At 32.7% G+C, this 19,700-nt stretch overlaps 4 protein-coding genes across 5 annotated transcripts; 2 read left to right on the forward strand and 2 right to left on the reverse strand.

Annotated features, from left to right (window-relative positions):
• Positions 1-213: 213 nt before the first annotated feature.
• On the reverse strand, positions 214-3,589 carry LOC11442560 (alanine--glyoxylate aminotransferase 2 homolog 1, mitochondrial). The gene is made up of 9 exons (XM_003630047.3): positions 3,109-3,589; positions 2,774-3,004; positions 2,422-2,592; positions 1,885-2,028; positions 1,607-1,786; positions 1,039-1,264; positions 673-786; positions 489-575; positions 214-387 (listed from the first exon to the last, which is right to left on the reverse strand). The coding sequence occupies exons 1-9, from the start codon at positions 3,355-3,357 to the stop codon at positions 344-346; spliced, it is 1,446 nt and encodes a 481-aa protein (XP_003630095.1). The 5' UTR covers positions 3,358-3,589; the 3' UTR covers positions 214-343.
• A 5,002-nt stretch (positions 3,590-8,591) lies between these two features.
• LOC11427444 (pentatricopeptide repeat-containing protein At4g39620, chloroplastic) lies at positions 8,592-14,290 on the reverse strand. 2 transcript variants are annotated; one of them, XM_024773609.2, is made up of 4 exons: positions 13,873-14,290; positions 11,969-13,299; positions 9,863-10,301; positions 8,592-9,688 (listed from the first exon to the last, which is right to left on the reverse strand). In XM_024773609.2, exons 1-2 carry the CDS (start codon positions 14,176-14,178, stop codon positions 12,175-12,177), a joined length of 1,431 nt encoding a protein of 476 aa, XP_024629377.1. In that variant the 5' UTR covers positions 14,179-14,290; the 3' UTR covers positions 8,592-9,688; positions 9,863-10,301; positions 11,969-12,174. The 2 variants fall into 2 exon arrangements, with proteins under 2 accessions (XP_024629377.1, XP_003630096.2); XM_003630048.4 differs by having other exon boundaries at positions 8,592-10,301.
• Positions 14,291-17,030: 2,740 nt separating this feature from the next.
• LOC11439949 (cytochrome P450 71AU50-like) lies at positions 17,031-19,618 on the forward strand. Its single transcript, XM_039829407.1, has 2 exons — positions 17,031-17,971; positions 18,979-19,618. Exons 1-2 carry the CDS (start codon positions 17,795-17,797, stop codon positions 19,600-19,602), a joined length of 801 nt encoding a protein of 266 aa, XP_039685341.1. The 5' UTR covers positions 17,031-17,794; the 3' UTR covers positions 19,603-19,618.
• On the forward strand, positions 17,099-17,749 carry LOC120575789 (cytochrome P450 71AU50-like). The gene has a single exon (XM_039829188.1). It carries the CDS (start codon positions 17,099-17,101, stop codon positions 17,747-17,749), a length of 651 nt encoding a protein of 216 aa, XP_039685122.1.
• Positions 19,619-19,700: the final 82 nt, after the last annotated feature.

Raw genomic sequence — 19,700 nt, forward strand, 5'->3', positions numbered from 1 at the left:
TTTACATAACGGGTCAATGGTTTCATGATCTGAAATTTAGTCAGCAGGTATGCATGTGAAGTCGTTCTTTCCTCAATTTTAATTTAACATTAATCTATAACTGATTGCAGCCTTTTGATGCCATGAAACCCAAAATTATATACACTAGTCCACATTCAACTCATAAATAATGTACCAACTATCTACTAAAAAAAAATTAAGAAGAAAAAACCCTAATCGCAATGGGGGGAACATTTCATTATTGATAAAAACACTTCTGAACATATATGTTTACAAATTATGTTGCCGTATTTGCTGCCATTATCAAGGAATTTCTTTTATGACAGCAGGATGCATAATCATTTCACAACTTCGTCATAGAATAGTCCAGGGCATCCACAAGAAAATCTGCAAGCAAAGAGAATGGTCAGTGGAATAAAACTTTTGCTGGATCTTCAATATGAAATCTGGAACTTGCATCTCAGTACAAGAGCGAGATGAAATCCTACCTGCGTCATCTTTACTGAAACACATTGGTGGCTTAATCCTGAAAACATTTCCATGTAGTCCTCCTTTCCCAACTAGAATGCCAAGTTCTACAATCCATATGAAGGTAAATAGTTATACTACTTATTTGGAACATATATTAGAAAGAACGGATTTATATGCATGATGAAATGATAATTGTCTCACCTCTAAGTTTTTCAAACAAGACAGCAGTTTCAGCCTTTGCAGGTGTCTTGTTTTTCTGGTCGGTAACAAGTTCTACCCCCAGCATTAGTCCTCTTCCCCTCACATCACCGATGACTGAGAAATTATATAATAACTATGAGAATAATAATAAAAATTGCAGCAACTTGAGAAACAGTTTTTGTTATGATGCAGGTACATGCTGTGACTATAACATATCATGATCAGTTACCAGGCTCAAATCAAGTAATGAGATCCCTCAACCTAAGAAGCCATATACATAGATAGCTAGAAAGTGCAAGAATGCCATAAAAGAACTGTATTACAAAATTAACCATTTCTAAGATGCTATATTAAAAAATGACGTACTGTCATGTCGTTGCTGAAGTGATCTCAAACGCTCAAGCAGGTGAGAGCCAACATCAGCGCAATGAGCCTGCCGCTTCTCGTTATCCAGAACCTTGAGCACTGCAAGTCCCCCGGCAGAACATACGGGGTTCCCACCAAATGTATTGAATTGAATCTTCTGGGCCATCACACTTGCAATTTCTGGAGTTGTAACTACAGCTCCTAATGGCAAACCATTGCCAATACCCTATTACAGAACAACATTTAATATGAGATACAATGGAGTAATTGTAGAAGATAAAGATGAAAATCTAGAACAAAATATATTCTAATTCTGTGACTAAAATATAGCACAAATAAAAGTATACTATAACTAAAAGATAGCAGAACAAAACACATCGAGCTAAAATTTAAGGAAAAACATGAAATTTAGCTTTAAAGATATACATGCATGCCTAATAAACCTCATTAGAGGCAATGCTGCACTTCAAATGCATAACTAAGGTGCCAAGGTTTCTCCTTCAAAAAAAAAAAAAAAGTGCCAAGGTTTCAGGAACTAAATAAAAATATAAGATTTTTATATATATACCTTTGCCATTGTAACTATATCAGGAATAACACCCTGTGTCTCGAATCCCCAATAATGGCTTCCTGTGCGACCAAAGCCCGTTTGCACTTCATCTGCAATGCAGACACCGCCAGCCTTGTGTACGATGTCATATACATTTTTTAAATAACCAGGTACAAGTTCAACTGCTCCTCCAACCCCCTGGAATAAGCCATGGTGAAAAAGTAAATAAAAAAGTAGGCCAATCTAATTACTACCTTAAATATTGAACAGGATAGATTATACTACATAGTACATACCTGGATTGTTTCAGCTATAAATCCAGCAACTTTTCCTGAAGTCCCATAGTCAATATGGTCTTGGACATCTTTGGCATAGCTATCGGCATCTGCACCAAAGACTCCACGGTATGGGTCTGGATTCATAACATGATGAATTTCACCCTAAAAGAATCAATGTGTTGTCAAGAATAATTTATGGTTTGTTAGTTTCGGCATCAAAAAATCAAACAGTAAATCAACAATGTCTGAACTATATGTGTCAATGTTAAAGTTTGCCTAATATCTATGATCAGCCCACAAAGGTTACTAATTTCGATTATATTAAAAACACACTTTAAATTTGCTTCCCAAATCTTGTCTTTAAATGAGTAAAACAAGTAGACAATGAAATGAATTACGAATAGCTGCAAGTCCGCAAACACCACATTTAGGAAAAATAACATAGTTGGCCGAATACATGTGTACAGTATACTATAACTTATAACGCCTATTGGATTCAAAAGGGCCATATGCAGTATGAATTGAAATATTCTGATGAAGCCTGAAGAAACAAACCTCAGGAAGTGGGTATTTCCATGTGTTAAGAGCGGTGAGACCCATTGTACTAGAACTACCCCCATGGTATGCATTCCTTAAAGAAATCATACCAAGATTACCGGTATACAATCTTGCCATCAGCATTGCCAATTCATTTGCTTCCGAACCAGAATTTACAAAATACACAACCTGCAATTCAAAAGTTGACACATTCAATCAAACCCAACACATAATAAAAATTGAACAGTGTTTCACCAATGAATGCATAAAAATAACATAATAAATCAGAGGCATCATGCAATCATAAAATCAAACAATCATCATACTACAACACAAAACAACTGCAACTGATAACCAAAGCTTGACTCACTTTTAGATTTCCGGGCATCTTGGCGGCCAAAGCCTCGGCGAAATCAGCAATAGCATGGTGTAGATAAATAGTGGTTGCATGCTGCAAAAGTTTACTCTGCTCAAAGATGGCATTCAAAATATCAGGGTGACAGTGTCCAGCAGAAACAGTAACAATCCCAGCAAAAGCATCAAGGTAACGTCTTCCAGCTTCATCATACAGATATTGCATCTTCCCCTCCACAATATTCAACTATAAAAACATCATTCATCATCAATTTCTTCTTCTATAAAAAAAAAGTAACAAACAATAAATGAAATTAAAGAAGAGAAATGAGTTTGATGATAGGAACTGACGGGTTTTTGATAGAAATGGAACAAGGAAGGACCAAGGAACTGTTTACGCTTGGAGAAAACTTCATCGGCGGATGGTCCATAATACGGATGAGGTTGGTGATCGAACGGCGGTATCTGCGGCGGTGGCGTAGTAATGGTTTGAGTGGCGGTGGCGGAAGAGGATCGGAGAGAAGAGAAAGGTCTGCATGCAAGTAAATCGGAACGGTTAGGTTTGGTTGTTCTCTTGAGTAGAGATTGTAACGCAGCCATAGTTTATTGAATGAAGATTGGGTTCTGAATTCTGATATCAGTGAGTTAAAACTATAGTATTAGTATATATAATAATAATATTTAATGATAATAATGATATTTATTTATTTAGAGTAGTCGAGTCACAGACACTCTGTCTGGCATGCAATTGCACTTTTAAAATTAAAATGAATCTGAAAATAGTACTGGTAGTATTTTGTTTTTCTTCTTTTAATTCAAATACAAGTAATATATTTTGCTTGTAGTAGTATTTGTATTTCCTTCCTAATTCTTTCCGGGTAACGTTTTGCTTTGCATATTAATCTTGACGTGGAGTGGAATCAGCTCTTTACGATGCGACGTTACTCGTGACTATCTATCTATGCACGTGGACCACTTTTAAATACGTTCTCTTCTTTTTGGTACCAACAACTTGGTGATTTTTTGTTTTTAGGAAAACTTTTTCATAAGAGAGACAAGATTTTAAGGTTAAAAAAAGGAATTTCCACCGTATATTCATAGTTAACGATCAACTTGACTCTATTTACTATAAAATTGAACAACATTAAGCACAAATTATTAAGTAGATCTAGTTTGTTCAACAAATAACACAACTGCTTAAAAATCATAATGTTTGTGTACTTTTTTGCTATTTGATGATGATTAAGATAAGATAAATTTAAAATATCTTACATGAAATAGTTATTTTTTAAGGAAAAATTAGATCAAATAACAAAAATAATATATATATATATATATATATATATATATATTATTTTTACCTTTTTTTCTCTTAAAATCAATACATTGTTATACTTCGTAATTTAACTTTTAATTTATTCAAAACAACTTATCTAATGAAAAACAAATTATTACGATCTATTGTCAAACTTTATTTTTAAAAAATAACTTATTCAAAACAACTTATTTATATAAAAAAAAAAAGCTTATTACAATCAATTTTTAAAAACAATTTATTTATACAAAACAACTTATTACGACATTTTTTTAAAAAACAACTTATCTTATGAAAAACAAATTATTACGATCTTTTTTTAAAAAATAACTTATTCAAAACAACTTATTTATACAAAACAGCTTAATACGATATCTTTCAAAACCCGCTTATTCAAAACAGCTTATTTATACAAAACAGCTTATTACGACCTCTTTTTCAAAAACAACTTATTCTAAACAACTTATTTATGCAAAACAGCTTAATACGATCTCTTTTTCAAAAACAGCTTATTCAAAATAGCTTATTTATGCAAAACAGCTTAATACGATATCTTTTTCACAAACAGCTTATTCAAAACAACTTATTCATACAAAATAGCTTTTTACGACCTCATGTTCAATAACCGCTTATTCAAAACAACTTATTTATACAAAACAGCTTAATAGGACCTCATTTTCAAAAACAGCTTATTCAAAACAACTTATTTATGCAAAACAACTTAAACAATGGATTGATACAATGATTTGTTGAAAATATTTGTTGTGCATGCACTTGGTATTTCCGTGATTGGACTTGTTGAATATGTAAGTATTTGTTTTTCAGGAAAAAAAATGGCATTTGATTACTCTTTTAGGAGGTTAGTGCTTATTTGCTATAGTCCATGCTAGAAAGTTGGTATAATTAAAATAAAGCTCTTTGGTCTTTTTGTTTTTAACAAATCAAAATGAGATATATTGCAAACTGAACGGTGAAGCCACCCGCATAAGGTGTGCAAAAGGAGACATATCAAAAAATATTTACACAATCAAGGTGCCACAATTAAAGCACCATTCAGAGACGAAAATAAATAAATTACAGAAGAACACCCATGCAAAGAATGTGGTGTTTCCACCGGTCATGATAACTATAAGCAAAAGCCACTAGTTTTGATTTCAACCATAATAATGAATTGAACTTTACTTTTTCAATGAGAGTAAAAGGAGTGGGTACCGTGTTTTGAAATATCTAGTTGTTCTTCTCCTTCCAAATCACCCAATTAATTGCAAACCAAATAATCTTGAAGAATAAATGTGAAAATATCGGCATGCCAACCATCTTAGTGAACTGAGTAAAATGACGTCAAAGCTCACTAGTGGACATGGAAGAGATACCTAACCAATTCCAAACATAAGACCATAGCTCTCATGAGAAAGTGCAATGAAGAAAAAGATGTGTTGTGGATTCGGTTGAGGCACACCCGTCAACACATGCCGTGTAATTTGAAGGAAGAATACCACGGTGCGCCAAGTTATCTTTAGTAGGAAGTCTATTGCGAAGCAGGCGCCACGCCAAAAGAGACACCTTGGAAGGAACGTGTTTATGCCAGACATCATCATCCAGAGTTCTGTCCACCAAATCACTGTACTAGTAAGAAAACGATAGGATCCCCGCACCGAATAGCCATGAATAGGATCTAACAGCCACCGCCAGGTATTGTAAACATTATCGTGCAAAACAATGTTATGTAATAACACAGAATACTCTTACATTGAATCTCAATAAAAGTTAGTGGCTGTAAATTTACGTGAATAAATGTAATGTCTAGAATTGAATCTCAACTCTTGCATAAATTATGCAATGTAGTTAAGCTGAAAAAGCCAACAGAACTATTAATCAATAGTTTTTTCTTTTTAAGAATAGTATTAGTCAAGAGTTAAATATCTTAAAAAAAAAGTGGATACTTCTTCAAAAAAAAAAATCAGATACATCATTCTATACGTAGATGTGGATATGGCGGTGGAATTGATGTTGCGATGAATTTGTGATTTGTTGGCAACTTGGCAGATCCACCAGTATTGTCTCACTGACGCAGAGAGATTTATCATTGAATCACAAAGTGGGTATCTTATCCTTGATGCATGCATCAAACAAGTGAAAATGTAAAATCAACGTTATCTTGGTATCTAGATGATTGATTTCTTTAATATTAATGATTGATCAACTAATTTCGTCTTTGTCCGCGAAGTGCTGGTTTGTAACTATTTCAAGCCTTCAAACTAAAAAAATAAACAAATAGGCACTGACTCCTTAAAGTAGTAATCAAAATGCAATGGTCTTCTAAAAGACTAAAACAAATACTTACATATTCAAGAAAGTCCAATCATACAAATACCTCAGTTAAATAGTACTAACACAACAAATTATTTTATTAATTCATTGTTATCAGTTCGGTCCATAAAACATTACAAGTCACTCCATTTCAAATTACATAAGTATGATCATCAACACCATCATTGATAAAGACTTCATTTGTAAGTCATTGGTAGATTCACTCATTATCCTTCAACATATATCTCTGAAGTTGATGGTTGATTGCTTTAAGATTAATCTAAATGGCTTTATCGAATCTTTGTTAGTGAAAGTCAAATTTCCACTCATTGGATATCAACTAGTCAAATAGTAGCAATTAGCTTCAGCAGCTGTTAGGCCTCTGAATCATTCTCTTCATAGACAGTACCCTCAAGAAAAGGGATTCTGTGCAGAAAATACCTTTCACCTATGAACAAAATTGAACCCAGATGAAACCTAGTCAATGCATGGTTATTTATAACAAAAAATTAAAGGATAAATAAAAATAAATATTTCAACATATCACCAAACCAGAAAATTAATGGATTGAGCATCCACACAACAAATTCATCCAAATAAAATAGATAGAAAAGAGATTATTCACACACGATTATTTATTTGAAAATGCCTAAAAAAGGAGGAATAATTTTGGCTAGGAAAATCAGCCTAATCCTATCTTGACTTGTGTGACCAGTGTAACATTCACATCTTTACAATACTGAGCTTACTCTTATATCTTTTCTTAATTATCCAACATTCAACCCCATACAACATCGTAGATTTTACAGTTTCTTTTATTCCCAGGGTATCCTCTGCGGCTGCAGTGACATTATTCAAATTAAGGTTTACCAAACTTATCATGGTGATGACTTGTAGTGAAACATTACCAGTGCGGAAAATAAGACATGTCATTCTCTTATTCTGGTTTCAGTTGCCCTAAAATATTAACTTTAAGGGAGTTATATTATATCTTCCAAGATGAATCATTAAATTTCAAGGAAAAGACATTATCGTAATAAATATGGGAGGAGGTCTGATAGACTTTTAGCAAGTATACTAAAACTATCAAATAATAAAATGCATAAGTTCGTATCCACATGGACTGTGTTATGTGTAAATTATTTTAGTGCCCGATGCAGTAGTTTTGATTGCATAAAATTAAATAAACAGAAAATAAAGATAGTTTTGGAAAAGATAAAGAGAGAGATGCGATCAGGTCTTTCGAATCATCTATGTTCCCCTAATTGGTATATTGCACATATTCTTATGAATGATTCTCTAGTTCCACGATAGCTAACAAAATAGTCCTAATCAATCTCTTGAGTTAGGACATTCTTCTCAAACTACAGCCCCTAATTCCTTAGGTGGTCTAATAATCTTTGAAAGTTTTAGTACGTTAACCTAATATCACTAATAAACGATTATCCAAACCTAGACTATCTATGTTTATTAGAACAATTCAATTAGGTCTAAGTCGTAAGCTATGGTCAGTAGTCATTCATTCTCACGAAATCATGTTTATATGGTGTCAATATATAAAAAGCATTAAGAACAATTGAATTGAATAAAAACTAGATTGTCATTCACAATAAATAGAGTTTCACAGCAACATGGTTCAATTAGGGTTACAAAGAATCATCTCAGACCTAAATCTCTAAGAGATTTAGCTACTCATAATTGAGTTTACAAATAGCATAATCAATAATGGAATTAAAACATACATGAACTAGTACAAGGTTGAAGAAATCGCCCTTCTAGCCGTCTTTAGGTCTCAAAATCGCACTTTTCTCTCTCCAATTCGTAACCCTTGTCTTCAAAATAGACTTCAGCTTAAATAGGCTCAGAATTTCGCCTAAAATCATGACATGTTCTCACAAACAGCTGCAAAAATCGTGTCACGTTTTTGCAATCGTGACACGTTTTGCCCAACGTCGAGAGCATGTTTTTATGGTCTGGTAAAATCGTGTCACGTTTTGGCAAATCGTGACACGTTTTTGGCGTTTTTTCAGCATCTTCAATTTTTCCTGTTTTTCGCACTTTATCATGCTCAAAATAACTGTGAACTCCAATATTCTTCAGAAAATTACTTTCTTCAAAATCTTTAACTTTTCATGTTTTCCTTGCTGTTTAAGCTTGCTTGTGAATTCAAAAGATCATGAATTTACAATAAAAATAACGAAATAACTACTGTCATCACAACCCCAAACTTGAACCATTCCTTGTTATCAAGAAATTTTTTTGCAACATTGACAATTGATAGTAAAATAACAATTACATGATCAAGCGATAATACCCAAAAGTTCAACTCCCTACTAGTTAAAGATGAGCTAGTTTGACTTGTTTGTATCCACCGAAAAATTCACAACTCCATGCAACAAAATGAAAGGTTCACACACAGTCGACATGCAATCTACATATTACCATACGCTTGAAAAGTTTCTAAACGTCAATCAAAATCAATGTCAATGCACACTTTGATGTCTTTCAGGGTTATAACGGGGCTTAGGTGAAGGTGGGATAATATTTGGATAAGTAGGCTACACAAAATTTGAGTTAGGCATTCCTACGGAAATTAAAGCACAAAATCACACCATCATTCATTCACCTTTTGGAACAACAATTCTCGTAAAGGTACTAGAGATTTTTCATAACAATTGGGACAATCGAGTTTTAAGTTACTCGGATTTTCAATGTTTTGTCCCTTTTTCATTCTATTTTTTTTTTTTTAATACACCACTTTGGCATATTTGTTCATGATAATGTTCTTTTTCTTGTTCTCTATTCTCTAGTACCCCACCCCAAACTTAATTGGTTGCAAATTCCAATAGCAACCCCAAACTTAAGATTTAGCAACATTCTACAATGTCTAACTCAGAAAACAATAAGGGATAAATCCTAAAAGTCTCTAAACTTGTAATGTAGTTTGTCACCGAACAAAAAGATCTAAACCTACCGGCTCAATTTGACTAAGAAAAGGATAATAATTCAAATATAAACATGGTAGGCTTCAAAAAGGCTCACAGGACCAAACACGTTTGCCTCAGTGTGCTAATGACAAAGATCAATTGATAGTAGAGAAACAATGCAAGTTCTAGAAATGTAAAAGCATGGAACACTCTATATAAGTAAATTGGAAAAATAAAATTTGGCCATGAACCTTACAGTTTAGATTTTGTGGAGTTGTGACTACCTATTTTTAACTGCCGTACACTTCGCCTTTGAATCACAAGTCACTCTTCCTTTTGAACTTTTGGAATACCACTTGAACAAACGTTTGTTACTAAACTGAAAAAAGTCAATAAACAAGCAAATTCATCAAAAATAAACAAGTGCAAGAACAATTACATCATAGGGGGATACAACTGAGTTAAACCAAAATGAAAATTAAAGACAAATTGTTTGACTCAACAATAGAAATAAATACTGAAAACAAAAAGAAATAAGAAAAGGATGAGTTACCTCCCACCAAGCGCTTTCTTTTACGTCATTGAGCTTGACGCGCCAACACCCAAGTCGGGGTGTATTTTCGAAAACAATACTTACATATTCGAGAAGTCCAATCATGCAAATATCTTAGAGCTAACACAACTAATATTTCCAGAAATTGTATTATATTACATTATTAATTCATCGATTTCAGTATCGTCCATAAAACATTTCAAGTTAGCCTTTTCATATTGCAGCAGTATGATAATTGCCCCTGAATAATCAACATAGTCATTGATAAAGACTTCATTTATAAGTCACATATTTACCTCATTATCCCTTCGGCAGCTAGTCCACTCTTTTGGCTTGGTTATCAACTAATTAGTTTGGCAGATGTTAGGTCTGAAGCATTCTCTTCATAGACCATAGTAACCCCAAAGACAAGGGATATTGTGCAGAAAATACCTTACACCTATCGACAAAAGTGAACCCAGAGGAAACTTAATCAATGGTTATTGTATTTGTAACAACAAAAGGTATAAAAATAAATATTCCAACCTGTCACACCAAACCAGAAAGTAGTGGATTAAGCATCCACTCAACAAATTCTTCCAAATATATTAGATAGAAAAGATATTCACACAAAATTATATCTTTAAGGAAAATGCAAACAGGGAGAGAAAAAACTTCTCATTTCTTAGAGGAAATACAGCTACCAAAGAGTTTTTTTTTTTGTCTAAGTGGGGTTAAATGCATAAATCAAATGATGCCATAATATCCCATCACAAATCATGTCTAACAATACGATATTTTAATCAAAACCTCCTAATGTTTTGACAACTATAGTTTTTTTTTTTCTTTCGCTTCAAAAAAATATATAGTATTTTTTTTCTGTCTTTCTCTACCTCTACTAAATTATTCTCCATCCTTCATAAGTCTTCTCTACACACCAAATCAACTCAGAAATTTGGATGACACTTTTTCTTATCACAAATTACACCTGAAGCATGTTAAGCATTAGGATCCAGAAACATCTACGATATGCCTGTGCTTCATTTTAAACCAGACAACTTGCAATGAATAGACAAGAAGGCATATTAAGAATAACCGACACAGCAGAAGGGGGGAAAAAGGGCAGTGAGCAACTGAGCATAATACACGAATGTTAAAACAATATTCTGTTGTTTTCATAATACCATGAAAAAATCAACTCAAACAAACGTGTTGATCAAAAGACTGACGCATAATAAATAGATCTTGAGAGTGGAAGATGTAAAGGAAAAAATATCAACAATATTTTCTGAAAAGCAAAGAACAGTGAGCATGGGAGATGTCCATGGCAGTGAGCTAAACAAATTAAGCATAGACCCCAATAAAGGTAATCATGGTAAGTGGCTAGAGGAAGGCTGCTGAACTTAAGTCACAAAAGTTCCTCTTTTAGGCAATATTCTTTAAAACAATATTTGTTTGATCATACGATAGTTTTCATATATAGTTTCTTTTGTTTCCCGGAGTATCCTCCGTGGTTGCATAGACATCATTCATATCATAGTTTACGAAACATATCATGGTGATGACGAGTAATAATGAAACACTACATACCACTATGGAAAATAAGCATACATCATTCTCTTATTTATTCTTGTTTCTTTTGTCATATGAATATTAACTTTCAGGGAGTTATATCATCCAAGATGAAGCATCTAATTTCAAGGAAATGACACAATTGTAATAAATAAGGGTGGAGATTCAATGAATTAAGTAATACTCCCTCCGTCCCAGATTAACTGAGCCAAAAGCTCATTTCACACGTATTAAGAAAAATGTATAAATGAAGGAGAGAGAAAAAATAGTTTTAAGTGCACTTGTTAAGTATTAGTGCATTCTCCACTGTCATAAATGTAAAGTGGAATATATTGAATTGGAAATGATGAAAGTAGTATTGATTAGAGTTATAAAGGGAAAAAAGTAATTAATATTGTATCAAAAAGTGAAATGGTTCAGTTATTTTGGGACACTTTTTTTTTGCAAATGACTCAGTTATTATGGGACGGAGGGAGTAGTAACATAATGATCATGTACACAGAAGTTAAGATAAATTAAATACTATAAGTGTGAAATCTTATAGTTGATATTTACCTATAATTTAAAAAAGAAAACATGATGTCACATAAGGACCAAACGAGAACCCATTCTTCAGAGGAATCCGTGCAATGTAAAATAGAGTGAGGACTGAAGAGAGATTATGGCAAAGTGATATAGCTAGCATACCACCTCACAAGTGAACTGAGCAGCTTGTATGAAAGTTATGGTTACACCAATAAATTCTTGGTGCGAATTGCCAACTATGTTTCCAGTTGAGTTTTTACAAACTTTTGCGGTCTACTTGAACCAGTTCCAGCATTTGCAGATCCTGACTTTTCCGTTGAAGATCCAATAGCACCCAAAGCATCCAAGAAGAACCTCTTATTAGGGATAACACTATCTTTATCCATTTGCTTTAGTAATTTATCTAATAGCTCCTTGGAATTTGCTTTAGTGTATGCCTTATAAAGAAGTTTATATGTTGTTGCATCCGGAAATATTTTTATGCTTTTTGCCCTTGTAAACAGTGAATCTGCTTCTTGTTGCAAACCATTTATGCAGTAAACGTCAAGCATAGCATTTAGAGTTGAAACTTTTATTGGAACTTTTGACTCAATCAGTTGATCGAACAATTCTACAGCGTTAGAGACACAACCGCATAAGCCGTACATATGGATGAGACTCTCGTGCGTAACAAAACTCGGTGTATAACCCATGTCAGTCATATTTTGGAAAACATTTTCTGCTTTATCCTTTAGCCGCGCCTTCCCATAGTTCAAAATCATTGAGTTGAATGTAGGCAGTGTTGGTTTTTCCTTGGAGCGTGATAAACTTTTAAATACTTGTTCCATCTTATCAAATTGCTGCTTTTTCCCATATGAATCAATGAGCAAATTGTAGGTAATCAAGTCAAGCTTAACCTGATTACTCTTCATTCGAACAAGCACCGATTCCATTTCTCGGATCATCCCATTTTTTCCATATCCATCCATGACACCATTGAAAGTGTAAATGTCCGGTGAAACAGAACTCTCATCGAGATCTTTGAACAGATAGTTCACTTGATTCACATCTCGAGCCTGAGCAAAAGCTCTCAGAAGAATATTGTACGTAACGATGTTTGGCTTGCACCGTTCAGTTGTTTTCATCTTCTCAAAGTATCCAAGAGCTTTGACCAAAGCCTTTGACTTGTCTCGCGAATGAAGGTGGGCAGAGATAAGTGAATTATACACAGAAGTATCCGGGCGACAGCCAGTGTTCCGCATCTCTGAGAAAAGCCACATAGCCAGCCTGATTTGCCCTTTCTTTCCCATAACTGATATGAGTTTTGAGTAAACCCCATTATCCGCAATATACCATCGTTGTCTCTGCATCCATCTGAAAACCTGAATTCCAAACATCACTACTCTTAAGTCACATACAGCCAATCATTGACATTATCATTTTGTAGATAATTTGGATTGGATGGTTAAAACAGTATGAATACATGGTTAATTATGTTCAATAAATGATTAAGGAATATAATCATATAACAAGGTGTTGCAACTCATCAACCATCTGAGCACAATTGACAACGATTTTAAACGTCATTAACCATGACTTTGAAGTGTATATCTAAACACAAATTGTGGTTAAAAGATATCATGTATATCGTGAAAATCGTGGTTAATGACATTTAAAATCGTGATTAATAAATTGATATCCCTTGTTGTATTCATTAATCATTAACCGAATGTAATAATGTTTGAACTACATTAACCAGCAAATCGTCGTTGGAATTGGTTGTTCAGCAAAATATTATTTTGTATCACCAAGAGAGATTGTATTGACATAATAAAAAAAAACACTGTAAAAATAAAATATAAAACATGCAATGTAACAAAAGTTGAGTATAATAAAAAAACAACACAGTTTATCGTTAACAATTGAAAAGAGGGATATAGGGAAAGAAAAGGAACCTCAAGGCATTGAAGCCATTTATCATGTTTGCCAAGTTCTTCAAAGAGCAAGAAACAATGTTCGGTTCTGACAAGCTTCACATATTTGTTCAATGTTTTCAGTAATGGCTCTTTGTCGCTTATCTTCCGAGTGAGCAAACGAACCAGCTCTTGAGTTTCGGATTGGTCGGTGGTTTGCTTCCTATTTATACGGGTCGGGTTCGACACGCACGAAATTCGGGTGGGTATGGTAATGTATGGAGGGTAATGAATCTTAGGAAATGGGTAATAAGAAGAAGAAGGAGTGGAGAAAGAGATAGAAGACATTGCTGGCAATAGGGATCAAGAATTGAATGAATTATGAAAGATGAAAATTGTTGAATGGGAAGATGGAGAATACTGTGTTACTGTTGTGTTGTTTTCTCTCCAATTGAGAGGATATGTTTTTGAGAAATGGTAGGAAGATATATTTTAGACTTAATTGCAGTTTGATCCCTTATTTTTATCCTTTTGTGAAATTAGTCTCTCTATTTTTTTGGTAGGGTTACAAAGTAAAAAAAAAAAAAAAAAATTAAAGGAACTTAAGTTCCAATTTTAATTAGACAATTTTGGTCCCTCTATCAAATATTTTGTCTAAAATATTGTGATATGATATGTTTTAAATGAAATTTTCTAGGAAATTTCGTTACAATTTCATCGATGGTGATCTTTTTCCATCTCTAGATCATATTCTAAAATATTTAAAATTTATCACATTACATTTTTATGGTTAAAAAATATGATGCAGGGACCAAAACTGTCGAATTTTAAAATATGGGGATCAATTCTACAAAAGGATAAAAATAAGAGGACCAAAACTGCAATTAAACCTATATTTTAACACGCACTTAAAATTTAGTGGAACCACATGAATTTTAATAGAATGTCTGTTAAAGTGCATGTTTCTGGCCTTTCTTTATGTTTCTCCTTAAAAAAACATGTGTGCCATTGTCAACAAATAACCTTTTTTTTAAGAACTAATAACCTTTTTATTTTCAAAATATGTTTGTCCTCGTAAACTTAGCTCAGTTGGTGTGGACGATGTATAAAAATATGCAAGGTCTGGGTTCAAATCCTGACCACTAAAAAAAAATTAAAATATGTATCTTTTTTTACACAAAAAAAATGTCAATTTGTACAACGATCTAACAGATTAAACAAGAATTTAGTTTTGGGTTGATTCGTGATTGTGTTTATGTTTAATTCCATTGTTATATTTTGTTGTTGAAATTGTTAGGTTTCATTTTTGTCGTTGTTTTATACTTTGATTTCATGATATATTTTTCTATTTTTTGTGTTATAAACATGATTCAAATTATATAATTTAAAAGAAGTTAAATTCTCCAAAGCACACGTTTAAACCGCAATATGGACATGTTTTTTTGTATTATATAATCTAAAACATGTCATATGACTTTAAAAGTAAGGTTTGGACAATTTATGATGTGATTAATACATTTTACACATTTCATTTGATTGTAATTACACTTTATGGTGGTGTTTTTATTGCACCTCTCTCAACCCCCCACCCTCCAAACAAAAATTACATATGTCATTGTCTTAGTTGATCATATTATCCCAAAACCGTAGTGCGGTTTTGTAGAGATGGTATATGATTTAGATAATAATATAATCTGACTAGGTATTTTAAAATTTTTGAAAGATCTTTTCCATAATTAATTTCTGATTAGGGTCTTTATCCCGCCCAAATAGATGGTTGTACGGTCCAACACAACCAATTAATTGAGTAAATAGTCAATTTCTCTCATGAAATTGTAGGTTTCGTCAATTACCCCTCTGAAATTAACAAAACTTCAATTACCTCCCTGAAATTGCATAACGTTAATCAATTTACCCCCTCCGTCAAATTTTTCTGTTAACTGTTTACGGTTATGATCAAATAACCCCCTGAAATTTTGCACTTATGTGCAAAATGCCCCCTAATTTTGAAAATTTATATTTTTTTTTATCCTTGACTCAAAAGATATTAAAGGCAAACAAATTAACAATTATTGATCATATAAATATGTATGAAATGTATGTTTATGCAGCTATTGGTCATATAAATCTTTATGGAATGTATGTTACTCTCATGTGTTTTAAATATATACATATATAGAAGACTCTTTTTTTACACAAGTTGGTAATTATGTTAGAGTATGCAGTCATAAAATACACACGTCTTTGATAATTGTGTGTCCATATGTTAATATCTGCAGAAGGAAGAAGAAACAAGGCTTGTTGATAAATATGAAATATGAATGAAAATGCTGTACATTCTTTGGCATATATTCATTCATTTTCTTGTGAATAGAATTTTTATGACAATAGGTATAATATACTACTTGAAGAACTAAATGTATGATTTTTGGTAAGAAATAAAATCTAAAATTTTAAGTTTAGGAGGCATTTTGCACATAAGTGCAAAATTTCAGGGGGGGTATTTGATCATAACCGTAAACAGTTAACTGAAAAATTTGACGGAGGGGTAAATTGATTAATGTTATGCAATTTCAGGGGGGTAATTGAAGTTTTGTTAATTTCAGAAGGTAATTGACGAAACTTACAATTTCGGGGGAAAATTGACTATTTACTCCCAATTAATTGTATCAGGCAAATGTTTTTCTTGACCAAGTGTTAGGTTAATGCTAATTTTGTTGTAGATGTGTAACGACTTGTTTGGTTTACTTTATGTGAAAAATATAGATTTGAATCCTTATCAAGAGTAGTTTTGGTTTGTTTCAATTTTTATAATATTTTTGTACAAAATCTAAAGCAATTTTGGTTTGAACCTTTGTCATGAGTAGTTTTGATTTGATTTGAATTTTATTTTAAAAGTCAATTAAATTGTATGTTTTTTCACTTTGCAGTTTGGATTATAAATTTTTTATTTTGCAGTTTGGATTACTTTTAACCTCAAAATCGGATTTTATTTTACTTTTTTATGTAGATTGATTTTATTTTATACACAAATTTATAATTCAACTCATTTTTACATAAATGCATCTAAACACATATCACTTTACATTTAGTGAGATCCAGTGTTAACTAAAATCAACTTTACCTAATCAATTCTAACCAAACACACATGCTATATATAACCCCATCTCTAGTTCTGTATTAGCCAAGTTGCTTTTGGCACTTAGCACCACGCCAGCGAAATAATACTCTTTGCAAAAGCAATTTAAACTCTCCCATAACAGTTATCATGGTTTTGATTTACATACCAATTTTGCTAGTTTCTCTTGCTTCCCTATGGCTATGGGGAAGTAAGAAAAAAGCAAAGAAATTGCCACCAGGTCCAAAAGGATTACCAATTTTGGGTAGTCTTCTAAAACTAGGACCAAACCCTCATCGTGATCTTCACAAACTATCCCAAAAATATGGACCAATTATGCACTTACGTTTAGGTTTAGTACCAATCATAGTTGTTTCTTCACCTCAAGCAGCTGAACTTTTCCTCAAGACTCATGATCTTGTCTTTGCAAGCAGACCACCAATTGAGGCAGCAAAAATCATCGGTTGGGATCGGAGGAACTTGAGTTTTGGTGAATATGGTTCTTATTGGCGAAACATGAGAAAAATGTGCACTTTAGAATTGTTGAGCCATGCAAAAATAAATTCATTTAAAACCATGAGGGAACAAGAACTTGACCTATTGATAAAGTTTTTAAGAGAAAAAGCCAATGATAGAACAAAGGTTGATTTAAGCACCAAGGTTTCTACACTCACTGCTGATATGAGTTGTAGAATGGTTTTGGGGAAAAAATATACGGATGATGATTTGGATGAGAAAGGGTTTAAGGCTGTGATGCTAGAGACAATGCATTTATCTGCAACTCCTAATATTGGTGATTAGATTCCTTATCTTGGACAATTTGATCTACAGGGACTAACTAGGCGTATGAAGGCAATTAGAAAAATCTTTGATGATTTTTTTGACAAAATTATTGATGAGCATATCCAATCTGACAATAAAGATGATAAGACTAAGGATTTTGTAGATGTTATGTTGGGTTTTGTTGGTACCGAAGAATCTGAATATCGTATTGAAAGAAACGATATCAAAGCCATTATGCTGGTAAACATAGTCGATCTTAATTTTCATCATACTTTGTTGTATTTTTTCATAAAAATTACATGTTTACATAACATCGTAATTTTTTGAGAGGTACATAACATCGTAGTTGTTTGTGACAATGCATCTTATCATCTCAAAATTTCACATATCTATTTCTTTCTTCATATAAATAACTATTAGTGGTATAGGCTTTCATAAATAAACTAACAAGCTAATAGATCATAAAGACTAAATTTCATTTTAGTATCTAACATGACCATTTAGGGATTTTAATTCTCTATGACATCCTATTTCAATTCTTTTTTATAATAATTTTTTAAATACCTAACGATTGATGTAGGCCGATATGTTTAATACATAAAATGTTGTCAAATTTATGATTTAACACAAGGTAAAATTGATTAAGAATAAAAGTGATAAAAAATATTATTTATATTCACTAAATGTGTCGATCTGGTAGATCTTGTTTGTATTTCTAAGGAGTTTAAAGTACCGGATCAACACATTGAACTAAGAACCACCACACAAGTGAATTTTAACACCACATTTTCATCAGAAATTTTAAGACATTAGATATATAGATTGTTTCATCTGTATTTTGTTCAACATCTATTTTTTCATCTAATATGAGACTTCTAACTTACACTTAATACATTAACAAATCTAAAAGATCTTTACAGTGGCATGTAATCAAACATTTTTAGCCAAATATACTTTTAAAAAAGCTCTTGTCTTGATATTTTAAAAAAATGATTTGAGTTTGGCGTAAGTTAGGTCATACGTCCTCGACAGTCGCATTAGTCCACACTTCATATCGTTCAAGGGCTTATTATATTGTTTGAATCATTCTTATCTTACGAGTTATTTTTGTGCAGATGAGTTACACTTGTTGAGACCATTTTTAAGAATTTTGTTGTTCTCCACATGATTTTTACAACTAGGTGTAACACTCTTATTAAAAAAAAAAAAAAATAGGTGTCATACTATTTATATGTTCATTTGTATAGGATATGCTAGGAGGTTCAATGGATACTTCAGCAACAGCAATTGAGTGGGCAATTTCAGAACTACTAAAGAATCCAAGAGTGATGAAAAATGTTCAAAAGGAGTTGGAAACTGTGGTGGGTATGAAGAGAAAAGTGGAAGAATCAGATTTGGACAAGTTGAAGTATTTGGAAATGGTAATAAAAGAAAGTCTTAGGCTCCATCCAGTGGCACCCTTATTAATTCCATACCAATCCTTGGAAGATTGCATGGTTGAAGACTTATTCATACCTAAAAAATCAAGGGTCATTGTGAATGCATGGTCAATTATGAGAGATCCAAATGCTTGGACTGATCCAGAAAAGTTTTGGCCAGAGAGGTTTGAAGGAAACAATATAGATGTTAAAGGACGTGATTTTCAGCTCATACCATTTGGCTCAGGTAGAAGAGGTTGTCCTGGATTACAATTAGGTCTAACTGTGATTCGTTTGGTGGTGGCTCAACTTGTGCATTGCTTTGATTGGAAATTGCCTAATCATATGTTACCAAGTGATTTGGATATGACAGAGGATTTTGGTCTTACTATGCCTAGAGCCAATAATCTAATTGCCATCCCTGCTTATCGTCTTTGCAGGGACAACAATTAGATTAAGTCTTTGTTTATACAAGTTGATAATTAAGGGCTTATAACATAAATGTTTATTTTGTTTGTTAAAAAAAACATAAATGTTTATCTTATAATTAC

Source organism: Medicago truncatula, chromosome 8 (genome assembly GCF_003473485.1).
Source record: "Medicago truncatula cultivar Jemalong A17 chromosome 8, MtrunA17r5.0-ANR, whole genome shotgun sequence".
Taxonomy (NCBI): Eukaryota; Viridiplantae; Streptophyta; class Magnoliopsida; order Fabales; family Fabaceae; genus Medicago; species Medicago truncatula.